The following is a 20,975-nucleotide window of genomic DNA, read 5'->3' as shown; positions in this document are numbered from 1 at the left end:
AATCACTCTTCTTTCCTCCTGCCCCCACCCTCCTATAACCACAAACTTCTGCCCCACATTCTAATACTGCATTTTTAAAACTATTCCAACCCTCTTCAACTCCCCCACTACTCATCTTTGCACTAGCCCACCTTTCTGCCAATAGTCTCTTATATCTCGCCCGAACTTCCTCCTCCCTTAGTTTATACACTTTCACCTCCCTCTTACTTGTTGTTTCCACCTTCCTCTTTTCCCATCTACCTCTTACTCTAACTGTAGCTACAACTAAATAATGATCCGATATATCAGTTGCCCCTCTATAAACATGTACATCCTGGAGCCTACCCATCAACCTTTTATCCACCAATACATAATCTAACAAACTACTTTCATTACATGCTACATCATACCTTGTATATTTATTTATCCTCTTTTTCATAAAATATGTATTACTTATTACCAAATTTCTTTCTACACATAGCTCAATTAAAGGCTCCTCATTTACATTTAGTGTATATTTTTTTTTTAACACACTGGTCGTCTTCCACCAAGGCAGGGTGACTCAAAAAAGAAATACTTTCACCATCATTTACACTACCATTGTCTTGCCAGAGGCATGCAGATACAATAGTTTAGATGTCCCTCTAAACAGCAAAGATCCCAAACCCCTCCTTTAGAGTGCAGGCACTGTTTATATTGTATGCATTTAATTTCGGTTCAGTAAATTTTAGTTCTTCATGAGGTTTTGCATTAATAAAGTACTTATTTGCTAAGATCAGGTTCATTAAAATATTCACCTTTCAGGACCCTGCTCGCTGCCCACAGTTGTTTTTGTACTCGCGAGCTGACAAATTAATTAGTTCTGATGATGTTGAGTTTTTCATCACTGAGCGGCAGAAACTAGGGGTTCCTGTTGTGGCCAAGTGTTGGGCTGATTCTCCCCATGTACAGCATTACAGGTACGAGCTGCTGCTATAGTTTTCTTGAGGTAGCATTGGCGAAATGTCCCATTTCAATGAGTGGTAAATAGAAACCTTCTTTAAAGTTGCATATAAAATTAGAAGGATGTTAGTAAATGACAAAAGAGATGTGTAGTATATGAATACTAATTGTTCATTTTAACGTGGAAAAGAAAAAGAAGTTTAGAAAGATAAAATATAATGATACAAAATAAGTAAAGCATGTTATCAGAGCGAACTTAAGTCAGGAAACAATAAATAAAACTATTTTAATTTTTAGTTTAACGTTTGGTTTTTAAAATGTGTTTGAAGCACTATGTATGAATGGTAGTAATTATGACTGTAATAGTGAAAATGTGACTGAAGCAAAGTATGTTAGTGAAAAAAAAAATAAATTTAAGCAACAGTAGGGCAAAATGATGATGATAATAATCCATGGGGAAGAGAAGAACCCTTCCTCCGTCAGTCATATCTGTCATACGAGGTGACTAAAATTAAAAATTTGAAACAAAATTTATTATATAGAAACAATTTAGTGGTATACACAAACATGAATACATCTAGGAATGTACCCCTCACAAATTTCAGGTTCAAATGTATTGTTAATTAACAGATATTGATAATATACATGTATATCAGTTTAAGATTGAAGATATCTACTTTATGGGTGTAGCACTTTTTAGTGAGTATATAATAATGCAGTGGACCCTCAAGTTTCGTGAGCCTTACGCTTCATGAATTTCGACTTTCCGCAACTTTTTTCGTCAAAATATAGCCTTTCAGTTCGTGATTTGCCTCGCAATTCATCCGTCGTATGGAAGGCGTCCGAGTGGCCGTCCAGCGGCCGGGTGTACACAAAGGCTCCCACACAACATTCAGAGAGTTGGTCTGGCATTGTTTCTGGGCGAATGACCATCAGCCCATGCATTCATACGATACATTTCATAATAATCCATTGTTTTTGTGTTTGTAACTGCTATATAAGCCACCATAGGCCCAAAGAAAGCTTCTAGTGCCAGCCCTTTGGTAAAGAAGGTGGTAGAGGGTGGTAGTGATGGTGGTAGAGGGTGGTAGTGATGGTGGTAGAGGGTGGTAGTGATGGTGGTAGAGAGTGGTAGAGGTTGTGATGGTGGTAGAGGTTGTGATGGTGGTAGAGGGTGGTAGTGATGGTGGTAGAGGGTAGAGATGCAAGAGCTCTCTGGACAGTTTTTTTGTGTGACAGGGGTCCAGTGACTTCTCCATCCTCTCAACTCCTCCCGTCTTCCATACACCAACAAGAATCTTTAGTAAGTGTGATGTTATTATTGTTATATATGTACTTGATTTCTCATTCTTTTCTGTATGTAAATCTATATTTAATCTATAAAAAAAAATAATTTTTTTTAATACTTTTGTGTGTCTGGAATGGATTAATGGGATTTACATTATTTCTTATGTGGGAAAATGGTTTTGACATTTGTGAATTCCGACTTTCAGCAGTCTGGAATGGATTAATCACAAAACTCAGGAGTCCACTGTACTATAATAAGCTTCGGGTAATACTGATAGAAATTTCATGATTGCTTTGAGAGCAAAACCGTTATGAAAAGACCAACAATCAGTTACGTAAATGGGTATGTGTAGCATTTTGGTTGCTTTATTATAGGTTGTTTTTATGCTCACCAGGCATTTTGCTTAGCCTTAATGTATATAACTCTACAGATTGAGGATGTACAGATATAATGTGGAGAGGTGAGGAGCAAGGGCAGGGGCCCAAGAGACTTAATATAGTTGTACAGGTAAAGAAGTAAAGAATAAAAATACAGTACATTGATTTGTAAATAACATTTATTAGGCCATGGCCTTATAATGGGCAGGCCTCATGATAATTCTTTGTTAACATTTTTGTAAATGCTAAAACTTCGACTGTTTTGAGCAATTGTATTGAACATAGTGTTGAGGGAGATTTCTGTGCACTTCCTTGTGTTTATTTGATGGCTAATCTCTCATTATTCCACTGCCTGAGATGACCATGAGAACTATCATGAATCACACATGCATTGTTGTGGTTATCAATTGTTCAGGCACATTAGTGTTCCTGTGTTGAAACTGGACACATTGGTAGCTTTGGTTTGTGTCATCACCCAGTGGTATTATTAATAATTTCAGTGTAAAATAAATGAATTAAGGCATACTCATCTTTCTTTTCTAGAATTATTATACAGTTTCTTAATATAGGCAGATTTGGACTGCAAATTTACATGAGGCCTGGTCACAGACCGGGCAGTGGGGGCATTGACCCCCAAAACCCTCTCCAGGTATGCTCCAGGTATGCAGATATGCAATACAACCACTGAAAAAATGGTGAACTTCAAAGTGCTTTTGTGATTTCTCGCATTATCAAGAAACTAATAATAATAGAACAGCAGTAGGCTTTAAGCTATGTTTGACAAGTCTCAGACCATCTCACCATCATACAGGGACAGATGAGGTGTCAGATGTTGACCATGAGGTATTATCTCAGCCATATGAGCCTTCTGCTGTTATATTATTTTCACAGTTCCTTGATAATGTGAGAAATCACAAAAGTGCTTGGACATTCACTATTTTTTTCAGTGGTTGTTTTGCATATTGTGATATCACCTGTTTACTGTGATCTTATTGCATATACAGATGAATTTATGAAGTTTGTTTTCTATATCCTCAGGATGTACCCAGAAGAATACAGGGAATCCGTGTATTCTTTCTTGAGCTTGTGTCTCAGTCAGGATGTTCCAGTTGTGGAACAACCCACCTCTGTTGCTGCTGATGAGGGTAAACACAAAAGTGATTAAATATTTATTGAGAAGGTAAAGTATTTTATGTTCTTTTGCCTAAGGTAAAGGTGAAGGAATTATTTAATCTGTAATGGAAAAAACAAGAATTCATGTAAATTTGTAGCTTGCTTTAGTGTAGGAAAGAATAGAGGTCACTTGGGTAGTAGATTGGTACAGTAATATTAAAACAAATAGCATTATTAGCACTATAGGAAGGTGGCTGAAAAAACAAAAAAGGTATAATGTATACCCATTTGATTATTCACAAAGTTGCATGTTATTGCTATACTACTCAAATATAATTTGTTTTCACCTTCAAGAAATATCTTGAATATAGTAACTTGTCATTTTCATTGTCACCTGCCTCCTATCATGTGCCTAAATGCTTTATTAAATATTATCAAATATATTTCTGATGTCACTTTTGTCACTTGCTGCAAACACACAATCCTGGTCTTTTCTCTGAATTCTTAGGCTTTTTTTTTTTTTTTTAGTTTCATATCCACTAAGCTGCTGCTTATATTGAGAGTAGGGTGGACGTATATACACTGCTAGCTTCTTATTACAGAAAAGATAGGCTCTTAAGAGGCAGAACTATGAAATAAGTGAAACCATACAAATCTATAGACTTAGTGTAAATTATCTTGCACATTAAAATTGTCACTTTATTCTCTTTATTTTAAGATGTATAGTATATTTTAATATTTCAGTTTATTGGCCTATTTTCATATTACTGTATTAGTAAATATTACAATCTGTTGTATTCATGTTACAGTCAACTGGATTTATACACACAGTTCTTTTGCAGCAATTTTGTCACTTATGTATTTGCCCATATAGTATGTTCAGTTCGTGGTTTGCCTGAAGAACTGATTTTTTTTTTTTTTTAAATAGTATATGCTCTAGTTGGTTTTTAATATGACTGGCTTGTATTTACTGACATGTACAAGCTTGTGTGTGCAGAATACATCTCTTCCATTTCTTCTTAAATGATGTTAATTTTTTTACTTGAATTTTATGCATATTACTTGAAATTTAGGAGAGCCATTGCATGTGCTAATGGAAAAGAAAGCTTTGACAACAAATTATAGGATAAAGAGTTGGCAGTGTACATACAAGTCTTGTCCAAATGAATTTTGATTTCAGTGTTTGTTGGATTTGAAGCTTTTCTGTCAACACAGTTTTGTGTCTGTTTCAAATGCTATAAAATATTCTGGGAGTAATTATTTTTAATAAATTAATTTTATTACTACTAAATCTTTATTCCAGTATGTGTAGTGATAAGGGTACTGTAATAAAAATCCCCTTTGACTACATGTAGGTAGACACTTCTGTGGGAATCATTCGCACTTACAAGTACAGTACTATACAGGTGGGCCCCACTTATACAGCAGGTTAGGTTCTGGGCTACCCCTGTAAAGCAAAAATTGCTGTAAAGTGAATCATAGCCTTTTTCTTTTCTTTCAAATGCATACAGAAGCCTGATAACATCATTACTATTATATATTAAGTGGGCAATATAGCTAGGCCTAAAAAATGCATATACAGTACATACATTACTTGCCTTAAAATATTTTCATCCTTAGCTTATGAGTGATGAATATATTTATTGAAGAAAGTCTGAATAAATGAAGAATGGGTATTAAAAACTGCTACATTAGTGAAATGCTGTAAAACAGGACCTATCTGTATAGAGAAGAAAATTTATCGATTCATTGTATACCCTAGTGGGGTTAGACATTTTTACCACCTGGGACAGAGTTGTGTTTAATGGGTCATAGTGCATGTGTTCACTAGCTGCTGCCAATTGTGATAATGTTTTAGAATGTAAAGAAATGTTGAAATCACAAAATTAATTACATGAAGGAAGATATCTGCTGTATATCTTCAAAGTGGAAAAAAACGTGCATGCTCAAACTAACCTCTAATGACATTATAATTAAATTGTGCAGATGGTAATCTGTATTCATATGAATTCATGGCTGAGTTGTGGTTTACAAAAGATGCCAATATTTACCTACTCTGCTCACTAATATGTCTGTCTGTATTTATACCATGCTAGCATCAGAAGACCTGCTATTGTCTTTTATCCCTGTTTGAATCCATTTCCTTCTCTAGGTTGTACTGCATATCTATACTGATGAAATGACAAGGCTATTAGCTCGGGTAATTTTACATCTTATTTGTCTTGCATAATGCAGCTGTTGAATTTGGTGTCAAATATTTAAGCCAACAAGAACACCAAATGCATAGAAGAAATAGCAGCTTGATTTGTATAAAAATTAGCATTTTCTTTGCTACTGATATGAAATTAAGTGAAATGTCTTTATAGTCAAGTAGCTTATGCTTAAAAGAAGGTTTTAATTTCATTTTGTTGGCTGTCAACTTTATTTTATCCTTCATTTTACCCCTATTTTGCAAAAAAAAATTGTGTAGAAGTTTTCAAACATGTATTCCCTCCAAATTTTTAAGGAAGCAATTTTCTAAAGGAAAATTTTGGTGTATAAAGTTATATTTTTTAAGATTTAGGTTTCTGCACTGTCTTCATATTTTTGAGTAATGTGTGAAGGCAGAGAAGTTTGCTTAAATATTAAAAATCTGCACAGTGCTTATGTGTCATTTACCTATTTTAGTAAAATTAACATTGAAAGCATATGTGTGTTGTAATATATTAAAACCTTGATTTAACAGATATTGGAAATACGTGGCAAAATCCACTGGGTCACTTGATTTCAAAACAACAAAGTCCATTGTTTACAGAACTGTCTGTTATTGTTATAATTATAACAAAAGTCTCTATCTACCACAATTGCCATTACCTGCTGTTCTCTATAAGTCCATTAAGTCAAGGGTTATTGTATCTACTTTATGAAATATACATTACTCGGGTGTATATACAGTGGAACCTTGGTTTTCGTATGCCCTGGTTTTTGTAGGATTTGGTTTTCAGTGACTTTTTCGTCGAAATTTTGTCCCAGTTTTTGTACATCGGCTTGGTTTTCATAGAGTTGACAATGGTCTACCGTACCAAACGTGTCCGCCTGCCTGCACCCACACAGAATGTGCCCTTGAGAAGGATTTTGAAGGGTTTGAGGCTGACCCTGACAACCCTATGCCTATTGTGGAATATATTGTGTCTTTGGGGAAGTCCATGGGGTTGGATGTGAGTGGCCAGGATGTGGAAGAGTTGGTGGACTACCACAAGGAAGAGCTAACCACTGAAGAGCTACAAGACCTTCAACTGGAACAGCAACAGACCACAGCTGAGGAAATTGCTTCAGAGGAGGAGGAAGAGAGGGGGAAGAATGTGCCTTCTTCAGTGATTAAGGAGATGTGTGGAATGAGTTGCAAAGTTTTGTGGAGAAATATCACCCCAACAAAGCTGTTGCAAGTCGTGTCTGCAACATGTTCAATGACATTGCCTTGTCCCATTTTAGGCAAATCTTAGAGACTCCAGAAACAGACCTCTCTGGACAGATTTTTTGTACGACAGGGGTCCAGTGATTCTCAAGCTGGTCCTAGTGCCAGTAAAAGACAAAGCAGGGAAGTAACCCCAGATAGGGCCTTGATACCTGAAGTCCTTATAGAGGGGGATTCCCCTTCCAAACACTAACCTCTCCTCCCTCTCCCCTCCTCGCTGTCTTTCATATGCCAACAAGTCGTCAATAAAGGTAAAAGTGATGTTAAATGTTCATTTATCCATTTCGTTAGTCATTTATATTTTTTATTTTTTGTATGTAAAACTATAGTCATTCTCTATAAAATGTATTTTTCGTTAGTATTTTTGGGTGTCTGGAACTGATTGATTGGATTTACATTATTTCTTATGGGATATCCTAGGATATCCCTCATCCCTCCTTCCTTCCACCCCAGATTAATACACACTCCTATGCTGCTCCATCCTTTCTTAAATGCTCAAACTGTCAACACCCTCCTTTCCCTCCTCAGCCTCTTGAATTATACCTTTGGTAATCCCACTCCAACTTCTACTTTCTATACATAATATTCACATCACATATTGCTCTCAAACACACATGACATCCTCACAGCCTCCAGCCTCCTCCTTGCTGCAACATTTAAAGCCCATGCCTCACACCCTTATGAAAGTGTTGGTTCTCTTTATACAACATCCATTTTGGAGTATATGCAGCACCTGAGAAAGCATGTTAAGAAATTGGAAAAAGTACAGAAGTATGCAACAAGGTTTGTTCCACAGCTAAGGGGTATGAGCTACAAGAAGAGGCTGATGACTTCCAACTACGTTGGAGGACAGAACCACCAGGGAAGACATAATTTGCAAAATACTTTGGAAACTGATAGGGTAGACAAGGACCAGCTGAAAGATAAGAAACAGATGAGCCACAGGGATATTAGTAAGTGGTCAGGAAGTGGAACTATCACCAAGAAGTGGTGGAGGAAGGCTTCATATGTAGTTTTAAGAGGAGGTATGATACCAACCACATGGCTAGGGAGTCAATCTGGCAAATGGCAAGTTGAGAGGTGGCTAGGAGCTGAGACTTGACCTCTGCAACCACAAATAGGTGAGTATGTGCCCTTTAATTTTTGTGGCTCCTTAGATAAATTTCTCTTTCCACAGATGCCTCAACACACCACCTATCTTTATTCTTCCTTGTCCATTCTGTGGTTCACCTCTTTCATAGACCCTTCTGCCAACATGTCCATTCCCAGATATCTTAATACATTCACTTCCTCCATACTCCCTCCCTCCATCTGATATCCAGTCTTTAATTGTCTATGCTTCTTGTTATTCTCATTACCTTGCACTTTTGCCAGATTCCTCTCCCAACCTTTTCAACCTGTCTCAAGAATTTCCCAGAACTGTGCCATCAGCAGAGAGCTACTGTGATAACTCTCATGCATTAGATTCATTATCACATAATCCCACACCTCTCCTTAACTTAGAATCATTAAACCTGGAAGATCAACTACTATTACCTTTCATGATGGAATTGTTCCTGATGTCATATCTGTTGAATCCTTGATAATGTTGGCCTGGATGCTAAATCTCAACACTATCTTATTAGCTAACTTAATATTACTTAAGTATATCTACTACTGGATTTTCTTTGATGTTCTTGAATACTTCTGTATCATCAGTGCCATAGAATTAGATGTTTGTTTGGCTATCATAAAGGTGAATTAATTGCCACCTCATATCACTGAGAAACAAGACTGTGGGAAGGAAATACACTTGCCCTCAGAGCACATATAGCATATGACAGGAACAAGTCAGCAAAAAGAAGATAAAGAATTTGTGTGGTATTGATGGACCAGCAGTCATCCAAATGGCATTGGTGTGTGTGTACACCTAAAGAAAAGAACTGCCCTGTGATTAATGACAAGGTAATACTTATATTTTTGCCATTGGTAGTATGGTACTTCCTACCTTCAAGGGAGGCTCTTTGATGCCAGTGAGGGACTTGTTATCCAAGGAACTGAACCTGACTTCTTTGGATCAAACCTGATTGTATGCGATTTACCCCAGGTGTTTTATGATCCTTACCTCTTCAAGGGGGGCTCCTTGGCGTGGTGAAGAGGCTCTTGGTCTGAGGAATTAGCCCTGTCGGTCTTCTTCCTCAGACCAAACCTAATTACCCCCCATTCTCCCCTTCCCTATCCCATCCTCCCCTTTTTCCATTCCTCCTCCTCCTCCCCACCCCTCCCTTTTGCCCTTCCTCTTTTTGGCCTTTGGGATTTCTCCCACAGGCGCGCTAGTTCCTAGGTAGGGGAAAGGACACCGGGGTCCATCCCATTCCATTGAGGTTCTTGGCGGTGGCGTAGTTTGCTGTGGAATCTGGATTGCCTGGGGATGTCCCGATCCCTCTCCGGTATCCCGGAGTAGCTTTGGATGTCTTTCGGGCGACGGGTGTATCTCTGGAAGTCACCTTTCGGATTCTGGGGGTGGTGGCCGAAGGAGGTATGCTTTGTGGCGGATATCCAGCCGCCCTCTCTTTTGTCCACCGAGGTAGCTCGGCAGATGTGAGGTTGCTATCCCGGATTGCTGGTTTACTGGCATGAAGGGTAGGGTATGGCACGGGTTCCATGCTGCATCTGCGCTACTAGCGGTGCTGAGGTCCTCTTGGGCGCGGAGGGAGATTTCCGGCCCTTTCATTCCTCCTGGGAACTATTCCTCCCCGCTTCCCCCTTTTTTTATTCTTTTTTTATTTTTATTTTCTTTTCTTCTTTCTTTTTTTTCTTAAAAATAAAAAGCAAAGGAGTAACCTAACCATGGCAGCCCTAGTCCATGAACCCACTACCCCCGGGCCCCTTCTTGATACCGCACCCCATTCTGACCCTGCCTTGTGTTTAGACCACTCTTCGGACACTCCTGATGCCCCTGTACCTCTTGCTGGTGCTGTTTCCTCACCCACTTCAGGTACCGGGGCTTCGACTGACTCCTTCGATTTGTCTGAACTTCGCTCTCCTTTGACTATGCTTCCGGCTTCTCCCTCTACAGTACGGCAATTTTCGAATCGCCCGTCCATTTCACGCTGGACCAACTCCGGTCCTACTCCTAAACGCCAACGTCAATCTCCTGATGATGCTCCTTCGTTACCTTCCCATTCTACTCGGAAAAGACCGACACGTCAAGCACTCCCTCTCCACGCTCAGTTTCGGACCACAAAATGGACTAAATTCTTTACTTTAAGACCGACTTCTTCTTCTGCCTACCTTTCTGACCATAGTATTGGCAAAGTGCTCCTGCGTCATGTTGGTAGAGATATTTCATTTCATGCTTTCAAGAGCGGTATGCGCATCGTCACTGTCCAGAATGCTACCCAAGCTCATGATCTTTCTCTCCTTTCGAATATCAATACTACTCCTATCACTATTGAAAAACATCATTCTCTCAATTCTTGTAGTGGTACTGTCATTCTGCCCCATACCATAGTCCAACAGAATTTCCAATCATGTGGCAATGACATTTTTGAACAGCTGGAACTCCAGGATCTCCCAATCCTCAAAGTAGACACTTAGGTCCTTCCTGCCCGGGGGCAGAGACGTTACCCTTGCAATGTGGCTCCTTTAACTTTTGACAGCTGAGAACTCCTGTCCTCTGTATATGTCGAGGGACATCGGTTACAAGTTCGAAAGCTGATACCTACACCGCAACAATGTAGAAATTGCTGGCGTTTTGGTCACCCAGCGAAATATTGCAGATCTATGGCCGAATGCCCAGTCTGTGGTGCCGACGACCATTCTAATACATCTTGCACTCAACCTCCATCTTGCCTTAATTGTAATGAAGCTCACCCTTCGTACTCCCGCCGTTGCCAAGTCTACTTAAATGAACGTGAAATCCGTTGCCTCAAAGAGGCAGAAGGTCTCCCTTATGCTATGGCAGTTACTCATCTCCGCCTCCAAGGGAGACTACCCCGTGTTTCTTATTCTCGTGTTTCCAAACATCCCCCCACTTCTGGGGTCCCATCTTCTGCAGCCTCCTCTGTTGTTACCCCTCCCATAGCCACTACGGCATCTAATCCTTTTGCTGTCCTTGGCTCTGACATCCCGACTACAACTCAGTCTGTTCTCACATCTTCGTGTCCTTCCTCACAAGCCCCAGTATCGACAAGACCTCGTACGACACCTAATACCAATCGCCCCTCTACTCAGAAGTCCAAAAAATCCACATTGCTCAAATCTTCTTTGCCCCTTCCTTCCCTTCTTCCACCTCCACACTTTACCTTTCCAGTCTCTGTACCTAGTTCTTCCCCTCTCTCTGGCTCTATTACAAGTGTGGAGATTCACCCTCCTCCTCGTACTATGCCTTCCACCCCCGTTTCCTCCCAAGTTTCTCCCTCTTCTGCCACCTCCCAGGTTTCTGCCTCTTCTGTCCCCCCCCCCACACTTCATCTCCAGTCCCTTACACTCTTCCCTCCCCCTCTACTTTGGTACAGTCTATTACTGTCCCAATCTTTACTCACCCTCCTCCTTCTATCTCCAATATGGTCTCCCATACATCTTTGAATTCAGAAACACTTGAAGCCATTTCAGAATATATTGCAGAGACTAAACCTTCAATGGACACTGATTCACTTCCTGTTCCTTCTCTTCCCTCTCTTCCATCTTCACAACCCCATTCTTCGCAACGCTTCGTTCCTTCACTACTTGAACGTCTTCCAATGCCACCACACATTGACTTTTCTAACCCCTCTAGTCCGTAGGTGCCTTTACCTACAGATTCCTAGTATTTTCTTCATCGCCAATCATGGCCTATTTACAGTGGAATATCCGCGGCCTCAGGGGTAATCGGGGTGAGCTTCAGATGTTGCTTTCCAGGTTTTCCCCTGTTGGTGCTTGCTTACAAGAACCAAAATTACACTCGGCTGTTTTCCAACCTATCTCAGGCTATAATTTATTGTATTCTTTGGATCCTTTCTCAGATGGGACCTTTAATGAAAGTGCCCTTCTTCTACACAATGATATTCCGTACTGTCAACTATTTGTCCACACCTCGCTGCATTACACTGCAGCCCGTATCCACTTGAATAAGTGGTTTACAATATGTTCTTTATATCTCTCTCCTTCTCGAGCATTTTCTATCCCAGACTTTGCCTTTCTTGTTTCATCCTTACCACCACCACTTCTGTTACTTGGTGATTTTAATGCCCACCATTTCCTCTGGGGGGGGGGGGGGTCTCATTGTGACTCACGTGGCATCCAGTTGGAGGCTTTTCTCGCCTCTCACCCCCTCCATGTTTTAAATACGGGTACTCCCACCCATTTTGATCCTCGTACTCATACTCTCTCTTGCATCGATCTATCAGTCTGCTCTTCCTCCACTGCACTAGACTTCACCTGGTCTGTTCTACCAGACTTACATGACAGCGATCATTTTCCGATCATTCTTACTTCTCCTTCCTATTCACCACCTTTCCGTAGCCCTCGCTGGCAATTTGATCGGGCAAATTGGGATCTTTACTCACACCTCACTGCTTTTAGTGAGGTTCCTTCTTCATCCTCCATTGATGAGCTCCTACACATCTTCTCGACGTCAGTTTATACCGCAGCTTCTCATTCTATACCCCAAACCTCAGGCAGGCATTCTCAGAAGTGCGTGCCTTGGTGGTCTCCTGCTTGTGCTCATGCAGTACGTTTGAAACGTGCTGCATGGGGCAGGTACCGGTACAATAGAACCGCTGAGAGACTTCTTGATTTTAAGCAAAGCGTGCGATCGCTCGCCGTGTCATCCGTGAAGCTAAACGCACTTGTTGGCGAGACTGTTTCCACCATCACCTCTGCTTCTTCTATGAGTGCACTCTGGAAAAAAGTGAGGAAATTGAGTGGTAAATACTCTCCTGACCCAGCTCCTGTTCTACGGGTCGCTGGTGTTGATGTAGCAAACCCTCTCGACGTTGCCATTGAACTTGGCACACATCTGGTCCGTATTTCCCGAGGGCTCCATCTATGCCCCTCGTTTCTTTCCTCAAAGTCTGCCAGAGAGTTAGTACCCTTGGACTTTTCTTCTCTCAGAGAAGAACAGTATAATGTGCCTATTACACTTCAAGAACTAGAGGCAACGCTCTCAGCTTGCCGATCATCGGCAGCTGGGCCTGACGACATTCATATTCGTATGTTACAACATTTACATCGGTCAGCCCTTGTAGTCCTCTTACACCTCTTCAATCTTATTTGGGCACAAGGAGTTCTTCCCCAGCTGTGGAAATCTGCCATTGTTCTCCCTTTGCGCAAACCGGGTACTACAGGACATGATGCCTCCCACTATCGTCCCATTGCTCTTACTAGTGCAGTTTGCAAAGTGATGGAACGTCTCGTAAATCGACGTTTAATGTGGTATTTAGAGACACACAACAGTCTCTCCGCTAGTCAATATGGCTTTCGTAAGGGTCATTCTACCATAGACCCCTTACTACGCTTGGATACGTATGTTCGTAATGCCTTTGCGAATAATCACTCAGTTATTGCCATATTTTTTGACCTTGAGAAGGCATATGACACAACTTGGAGGTATAATATTTTGGCCCAGGGCCATTCCTTAAGCCCCCGAGGCAATCTACCATCCTTCCTTAAGAACTTTTTAACTGACAGACATTTCCGTGTTTGAGTCAATAATGTTCTTTCCCCGGACTTCATCCAAGCTGAAGGTGTCCCTCAGGGATGTGTTCTAAGCACAACACTTTTTCTCCTTGCTATAAATGATTTGGCCTCTGTTCTTCCACCCAATATTTGGTCATCACTCTATGTTGATGACTTCGCTATTGCTTGTGCAGGCGCTGACTGTCATCTTATTGCAGTTTCTCTCCAGCATGCGGTCGACCGTGTTTCCACTTGGGCCACCACGCAGGTTTAAATTTTCAAGTACCAAAACTCACCAAATTACTTTCACTAGACGCTCTGTTATCTCCGATCATCCTTTGTATCTCTATGGCTCCCGTATCCCCGAACGTGCTACAGTCAGGTTTCTAGGCCTTCTGGTTGACCGTCGGTTATCCTGGAAACCTCACATTACCTCTCTGAAGGCAACTTGTCACAGCCGGCTAAACCTTCTTAAAACCCTTGTTCATCTTTCCTGGGGAGCTGATCGTCGAACTCTGCTTCGCCTACATTCAGCCCTCGTTTTATCGAAACTCGATTATGGTGACCAGATTTATTCTGCGGCCTCTCCTGCTACTCTCTCTAGCCTTAACTCTATCCATCACCAAGGATTACGTTTGTGCCTTGGTGCTTTTTGCTCTTCCCCTGTTGAGAGCCTCTATACAGAAGCGAATGTTCCATCCTTGTCTGATCGCCGTGATGCCCATTGCCTTCGCTACTATGTACGCTCTCACGATCTACACAATCCTTCCATTTATAGAATGGTCACCGATATTAGTAGACATTCTTTATTCGTTCGCCGCCCCTGTTTGCTCCGTCCCTTTTCTCTTCACCTACATTCACTCTTGTCTTCCCTTCAGTTACCACCTTTATATGTTCATGTAGCATCTCACTTTTCCCTACCCCCCCTGGGAAGTTCCAGCTGTTCGGGTCTGTTCTTTCTCACTCCCTTGCTCGAAATCTCAACTGCCTACGGTGGCTTCCCGCTCTCTTTTTCTTGATCACTTCCACTCCCATTCTCATGCCACCGCTGTGTACACAGATGGCTCTAAGTCTTCAGACGGCGTCGGATTCGCAGCAGTGTTTCCGGACAGCGTCATGCGGGGTCATTTACTATCTTCAGCTTGCATTTTTACTGCTGAACTGTGTGCCATTCTTGCAGCACTTATTCGTATCGCATTTATGCCTGTGTCATCATTTGTAGTAGTCTCAGACTCCCTTAGTGCTCTACAGGCTATACGAAAATTTGATACATCTCATCCCCTAGTTCTCCGTATCCAACTTTGGCTACGTCGTATCTCTACCAAACATAAAGATAGTTTTTTGTTGGGTCCCTGGTCATGTCGACGTACAGGGCAATGAACAGGCAGACACTGCTGCGCGGTCAGCAGTACATGACCTACCAATTTCCTATCGAGGTGTTCTATTTCTGGACTATTTTGCTGCAATAGCTACCCACCTTCGCACCTGTTGGCAACAACGTTGGTCAACTCTGCTCGGTAACAAACTTCATTCTATTAAACCGAGCATAGGTTACTGGCCGTCTTCTTGTCATCAGTGCCGAGGTTGGGAGACCACTCTCTCCTGCCTTCGCATTGGTCACACTCGTCTTACTCATGGGTATCTCATGGAGAGGCACCCTGTTCCTCTCTGTGAGCAGTGTCAAGTTCCAGTATCGATTAGCCACATTCTGTTAGACTGCCCTCTCTATCAACAAGCACGCAGAATTTACCTCCAACGTCGTCTTCGTTCTACTACTCTCTCTTTACCTTCCCTTCTTGCTGATGGACCCTCCTTTAATCCTGACTCTCTCATTGACTTCTTGACAACGACTGATTTACTCCACAAACTCTGATGATACTTTTCGCACTCCCCTCAGCCCTTTCTAGTTCAGTCTCTTGCTGCCCTTTACCCTTTCACCATCCACTACCCCGCTGTTATCCGTAACCTATTACTCGTCCATCTCCCTTTTGCCACCTGATGCCCTCGCTTCCTTCCTGCCCTGCAGCGCTGTATAGTCCTTGTGGCTTAGCGCTTCTTTTTGATTATAATAATAATAATTTATGATCCTTAAAAGCTCAGCATTCACCCCTATGAATGTAGAAAATGTGCAGTACTTTTATGGCTGATGAGATGATCTGACTAATTTAACCCTTTGAGGGTCGACAGGCCCTCTCAGAAACTCGTTCTCAGGGTCGGCCAAATTTCAAAAAAAAAAAAAAAAAAATTTTTCTTATGAAAAAATAGCTTTTTTTTTTTCTAAACATTATAGGCTAAACAAAAAAATTTTACCGTCAATACTTGCCGAGATATGGAGGCGTGAAGTTTGCCAAAATTGAACAACATCTGGTAACATCGTCGACTGCCGTCACCCGGTATTTTTCTATTTACTTTTTTATGTACTATTTTCAATTATTTTTCAATTTTTCTTTTTCTGAGTAACTTTTATGGCCTCTGAGGCCAACATGATCAGTATTTTGTAAGTTATTTCTTTTTCAATACTACACAATAAGGGCATAAACACTGTTGTCATTATTTTGTTTATAGAAAATATTTACACAAACAAACGATATGAAATGTTGTTTGTTACTATTTTTCTATATTTTATATACACATATACAGTCACAGGGAATGTTTCTAGAAGTTCTGCAGCCTGTGGAACTCTTTGAAACATGGTGTCATGCACAGTGGTGTTTTACACTCCTCACACATAAAACGAGTGTGTCTGCATTGTTGTGGGCGTTTTTTTGTATGTGTACAGACGTAACACCTCTTCTGAGCCTTTTTCTTGAAAGCAGTAGCAGGCACTTTTACCAGGAAGTGATCACCATGCTTCAGACGAGCATGTAGTTGTTGATAATTTGGTGGGCGGTCAATTGCAGGTGCTGTTCCTTGGTACATGAATACTATTTGTCTGATGACAGACAAACAGAATTCGCCATACTGTGGTTTGTTTCTGGTCCTCATCTTATACATATAAGCATTGAGCATGGAAATGTCCAGAAGATGGAAAAACAGTTTGATGTACCACTTATAACTCTTGCGAACACAATCAGCAAACCCAATCTGCATGTCACATTTGTCCACTGAACGCATGTTGAAGGTGTAATCAATCACAGCTGCAGGTTTTAGAATGGGTTCATTGCTCTCTCTATGCTGCCTGCCACTGTCTGCCATTTCATTAGGGTGAACTGATGACAACAGTGTGACATCTAGTTTGTCATGCCACCGAAATGCCATGATGTCATTGGCAGCAAACTCCTGCACCTCACATCTACGAGTGCCAGTGTGAAACCTGGGCATATGTTTCCGATTTGCACGCACTGTGCCACACACATCTGTCATGTTCACTCGCAAAAAATCAGAGAGTGAGGGGCTTGTGTACCAGTTATCTGTATATAATATATGCCCCTTACCAAGGTATGGTTCTATCATTGTTCTAACCACATCACCTGAGATGCCCAATAACTTCCTGGTATTTTGCAATGTATAACTTCCAGTGTACACAATAATATCCAATACCAGACCACTGTAACAATCGCAAAGCACAAACAACTTTATACCAAAGCGTTTCCTCTTGCTTGGTATGTACTGCTTGAAAGAGAGTCTTCCTTTGAACAGAATCAAAGACTCGTCAATTACAAGCTTCCTGAAGGGATAAAAATGCGTACTGAATTTCTCTTTCAGATACACAAACACATTCCTAATCTTATATAACCTGTCAGTTCTGTCAGGCCTGGTTTTGTCTGAGAAGTGAAGCATACGTAACATTAGCACAAATTGATTCACTTGCATTATATCACTGAAACCTGGGGCTGCAATCAGGCAGTTTGTTGACCAGTATGATTTCACTTTGTGCTTATACACATGTGGCATAAGCATTATTGTGGCAAAGAAAAGATACATCTCAGTCACAGTTGCCTCCTTCCACTGGTGTAGATGTGATTTTGGTGAAAGTAATGTGTTTGTCATTGTGTACTCGTAGTATGTGTTGCTTTCCATGACAATACTTTCCATCAGGGGTTCGTCAAAGAATAACTCGAAACATTCCAGTTAAGTGGCATTGTTCCCAAGTGTACAAGATGGCCGTATTCCACTTTGGGTGTCATCAAACTGGTGGGGATTTGGAACAAAATTGACAGCTTCCTGCCAATCCCAGGTGCGGTCTGCTGGTGGGTACTGGACAATGACAGGTGGTTGTGGTTGTGGAGGTTGTGGTTATGGAGGCTGGTGTGGTGGGTGGGTGGGGGATGGTGGCCTTTGTCGTAGATCAGCTGAGGCAGCAACGTGGGTGGCAGCATGGCCCACTGCTGGTGCCTCACCGCCAGCACCACTACCACCACACACATTTTCCATCCCAATTGCAACAGTATCATCGTCATTTTCACTGTCTGTTCCTGTTGTACAGCCACGGGATGTACTCAGAGATGCACTCCTTCCCCTTGGAATAGCATATGGCAAACTACCAGAGCGCATATATCGTCGTATATACTGACGCTTCACTGGGGAATATTGCACTTCATTATCACTACTGGAACTAGTTTGAAGAGCTTGTAGTTCATATTCACTATCACTATCATCACACATGCTCTCATCTGAGTCTGGGATTTGGGAAAATAGAAGTTTCCTCTTGGATTCTGGTACAACTGAACGTGAACAAGACGGCCCAGCACCAGAGGTGGAAGGCTGAGGGTCGTCTGGGTTTTCCTCACTATTACCGATATTATGATCATTAGTTTCGGTCAAAACCTCACCAAAACCTTGAAACTCATCTTCACTGGCACTTCCATCTGTATTAGAACTGTCACTGGGGAACAAAAGTGTCCCAATTCGCCGAGGAGTGAGGAGCTTCTTACCGCGAGGCATGGTGGACATTGTTTACTAAGATGGCATTCCCACAGTGCACCACTGGGTCCCAGATTTTTTTTCTACCGCACACACCGACCACACAGACCATTCTCTCACATCTAGGCCTACCAGCCTTTTCCCGCGAGATTTGACGGCGATAGAATTTATGCGTACTAGTACGTCAAAAACCCCGGCGCGTAAGCCGTACTAGTATGTCCGAAACCCTCAAAGGGTTAATAAAGATTTCTCCCTCATCTTAATGAATGCTGTACAGGATGATGAAAATTCAAGTAGCATTTGAGAAATCATACGGATGTTCTGTCAGAACATCTGCCAAGCCAGACTGTACAATAATATATTGTTTCCTGTCAAACCACATTTCAGTTTCTGGACATCCTCTTCAGGTCGCATTTTCAGTTTATCATATCTTGATAGATTGTCCTGTCTATCAGCAGGCACGCATAATTTACTTCAGACATCACCACCCTCAGTACATAGACTTCCTTGCTGAAAGTCCCGCCTTTGATGCAGACGCTAACTTTTTAAAAGAAAATAACTTTAATTTTAATTTCTCTTGCACTCTTTTTGCCCCTCACTCCCTCCTAACCTCTGCTTATTCCTCCTTTAGCACATTCCTCTTTTATTTATTTATTTATTTATTATAAATTTGTGCACACATACAGAGGTACAAAAAAAAAAATACAGATAAGAGCAGTATGCCAAAGCCACTTATACTATGCATAGCATTACGGGCTGGCTTAAAATTAACTTAAGATTAACTAAGCAATGATGAAGTCAGTGATAAAACATTAATGTAAACAGATTACTATAAAGCACAAGTGAGTATTACAAAGACAGGTCATATGAAGGATTCTGTTAGGTAGTGTATTTAAAAAATAATAAAGTTAGATTCGGTTTTAGGTTTAACATTTATGTGATATAATTGTGAGAAACATTTAAGATATACAATTTATAAGGTTCAGTTATTCAGTATTTATTTGGTTTTGGGTGAGTAAGTGATCTTTGAGTAGAGACTTGAATTTATAAACAGGTAGTGTTTCTTTTATATTTACAGGTAATGAATTCCAGATTTTAGGGCCTTTTATGTGCATTGAGTTTTTGCATAGTGTGAGATGAACACGAGGAACATCAAAGAGTGATCTGTGCCTTGTGTTATGGTCATGTGTTCTGTTGAGGTTGGCAAGGAGATGTTTGAGGGGAGGGTTAATATCAGAGTTAAGTGTTCTATGTATGTAATAGGTGCAGTAATAAGTATGGATGTTTTGTATGGTGAGTAGGTTTAGTGTATTGAATATTGGTGGAGTGTGCTGCCTGTAGTGAGAATTTGTTATCATTCTAACTGCAGCCTTTTGTTGGGTAATTAGTGGTCTGAGATGGTTAATTGTTGTTGAGCCCCATGCACAAATTCCATAGGTGAGATAGGGGTAAATAAGAGAGTGATATAGGGCCAGGAGGGCTGACTGTGGAACATAGTACCGTATCTTCGATAGTATGCCTACAGTCTTGGAAATTTTCTTAGAAATTTGTTGTATATGTGTATGAAATTTGAGTCTATTATCAAGGTGGATTCCTAAGAATTTTCCCTCTGTTAGCTTTGTGATAGGTGATCCGTTTATCATTATGTTAAGAGGGACATCTGTAGCTCTGTTACCAAACTGAATGAAGTAGGTTTTGTCAATGTTTAGTGTAAGTTTGTTAGTCCTCATCCAGGTAGATATTTTCTGTAATTCGGTATTTACAGTATTGGCTAGTGTGACTGGGCTCGGGTGAGAGAAGACGTATGTAGTGTCATCTGCAAATAGTGTGGGTTTGAGTAATTGCGAAGCATTTGGAAGGTCATTTATGTATAGGAGAAAGAGAAGAGGGCCAAGGACACTTCCCTGTGGGACACCAACTGTAATTGGTTGCGCAGAAGAGTTTGCCCCATTTGCGTACACATATTGGCTTCTGTTGCTGAGGTATGACTTGAGGTAGTTGAGGGAGTGCCCTCTTATACCATAGTGTGACAATTTTACGTGGAGCAAGTCATGGTCAACTGTATCAAAAGCTTTACGTAAGTCAATGAAGATCCCCAGTGGGACTTCTTTTTTCTCTATTGCAGTGTATATATGTTCTAGCATGTGTATAATAGCATCATTAGTATTTTTATTAGGCCTGAATCCAAACTGGCAGGGGTTGAGTATGTTTTGGGAGATAAGGTAGGAGTAGATTCGTTTATGAATTAATTTTTCGAAGATTTTTGAGAGAGGGTGTAAGTTGGATATTGGCCTATAGTTATTCAACTCTGTTTGGTCTC

At 41.0% G+C, this 20,975-nt stretch overlaps 1 protein-coding gene and 1 long non-coding RNA gene across 3 annotated transcripts in view; one reads left to right on the top strand and one right to left on the bottom strand.

The window, feature by feature from the left end:
- Positions 1-6,643, bottom strand: part of LOC138854184 (uncharacterized) — a 161,870-nt gene extending 155,227 nt beyond the window's left edge. The window contains exon 1 of the long non-coding RNA XR_011393404.1: positions 6,538-6,643. This is a non-coding gene — a long non-coding RNA (uncharacterized lncRNA). The remainder of the gene's footprint in view (positions 1-6,537) is intronic.
- Positions 1-20,975, top strand: part of LOC128694658 (transmembrane protein 53) — a 52,460-nt gene that overhangs the window by 26,505 nt on the left and 4,980 nt on the right. Inside the window, exons 6-7 of one of the 2 annotated variants that reach the window (XM_070095840.1) lie at positions 784-938; positions 3,625-3,766. In XM_070095840.1, coding sequence (XP_069951941.1) covers positions 784-938; positions 3,625-3,751 — 282 coding nt within the window. In that variant the 3' untranslated portion in view covers positions 3,752-3,766. Of the gene's footprint in view, positions 1-783; positions 939-3,624; positions 6,342-20,975 lie in introns of those variants that run through there. The other variant, XM_070095841.1, reaches the window with a different exon arrangement.

Source organism: Cherax quadricarinatus, chromosome 51 (genome assembly GCF_038502225.1).
Source record: "Cherax quadricarinatus isolate ZL_2023a chromosome 51, ASM3850222v1, whole genome shotgun sequence".
NCBI lineage: Eukaryota > Metazoa > Arthropoda > Malacostraca > Decapoda > Parastacidae > Cherax > Cherax quadricarinatus.
The sequence above is the reverse complement of the archived record's forward strand: the minus strand, read 5'-3'. Positions and strand labels throughout refer to the sequence as shown.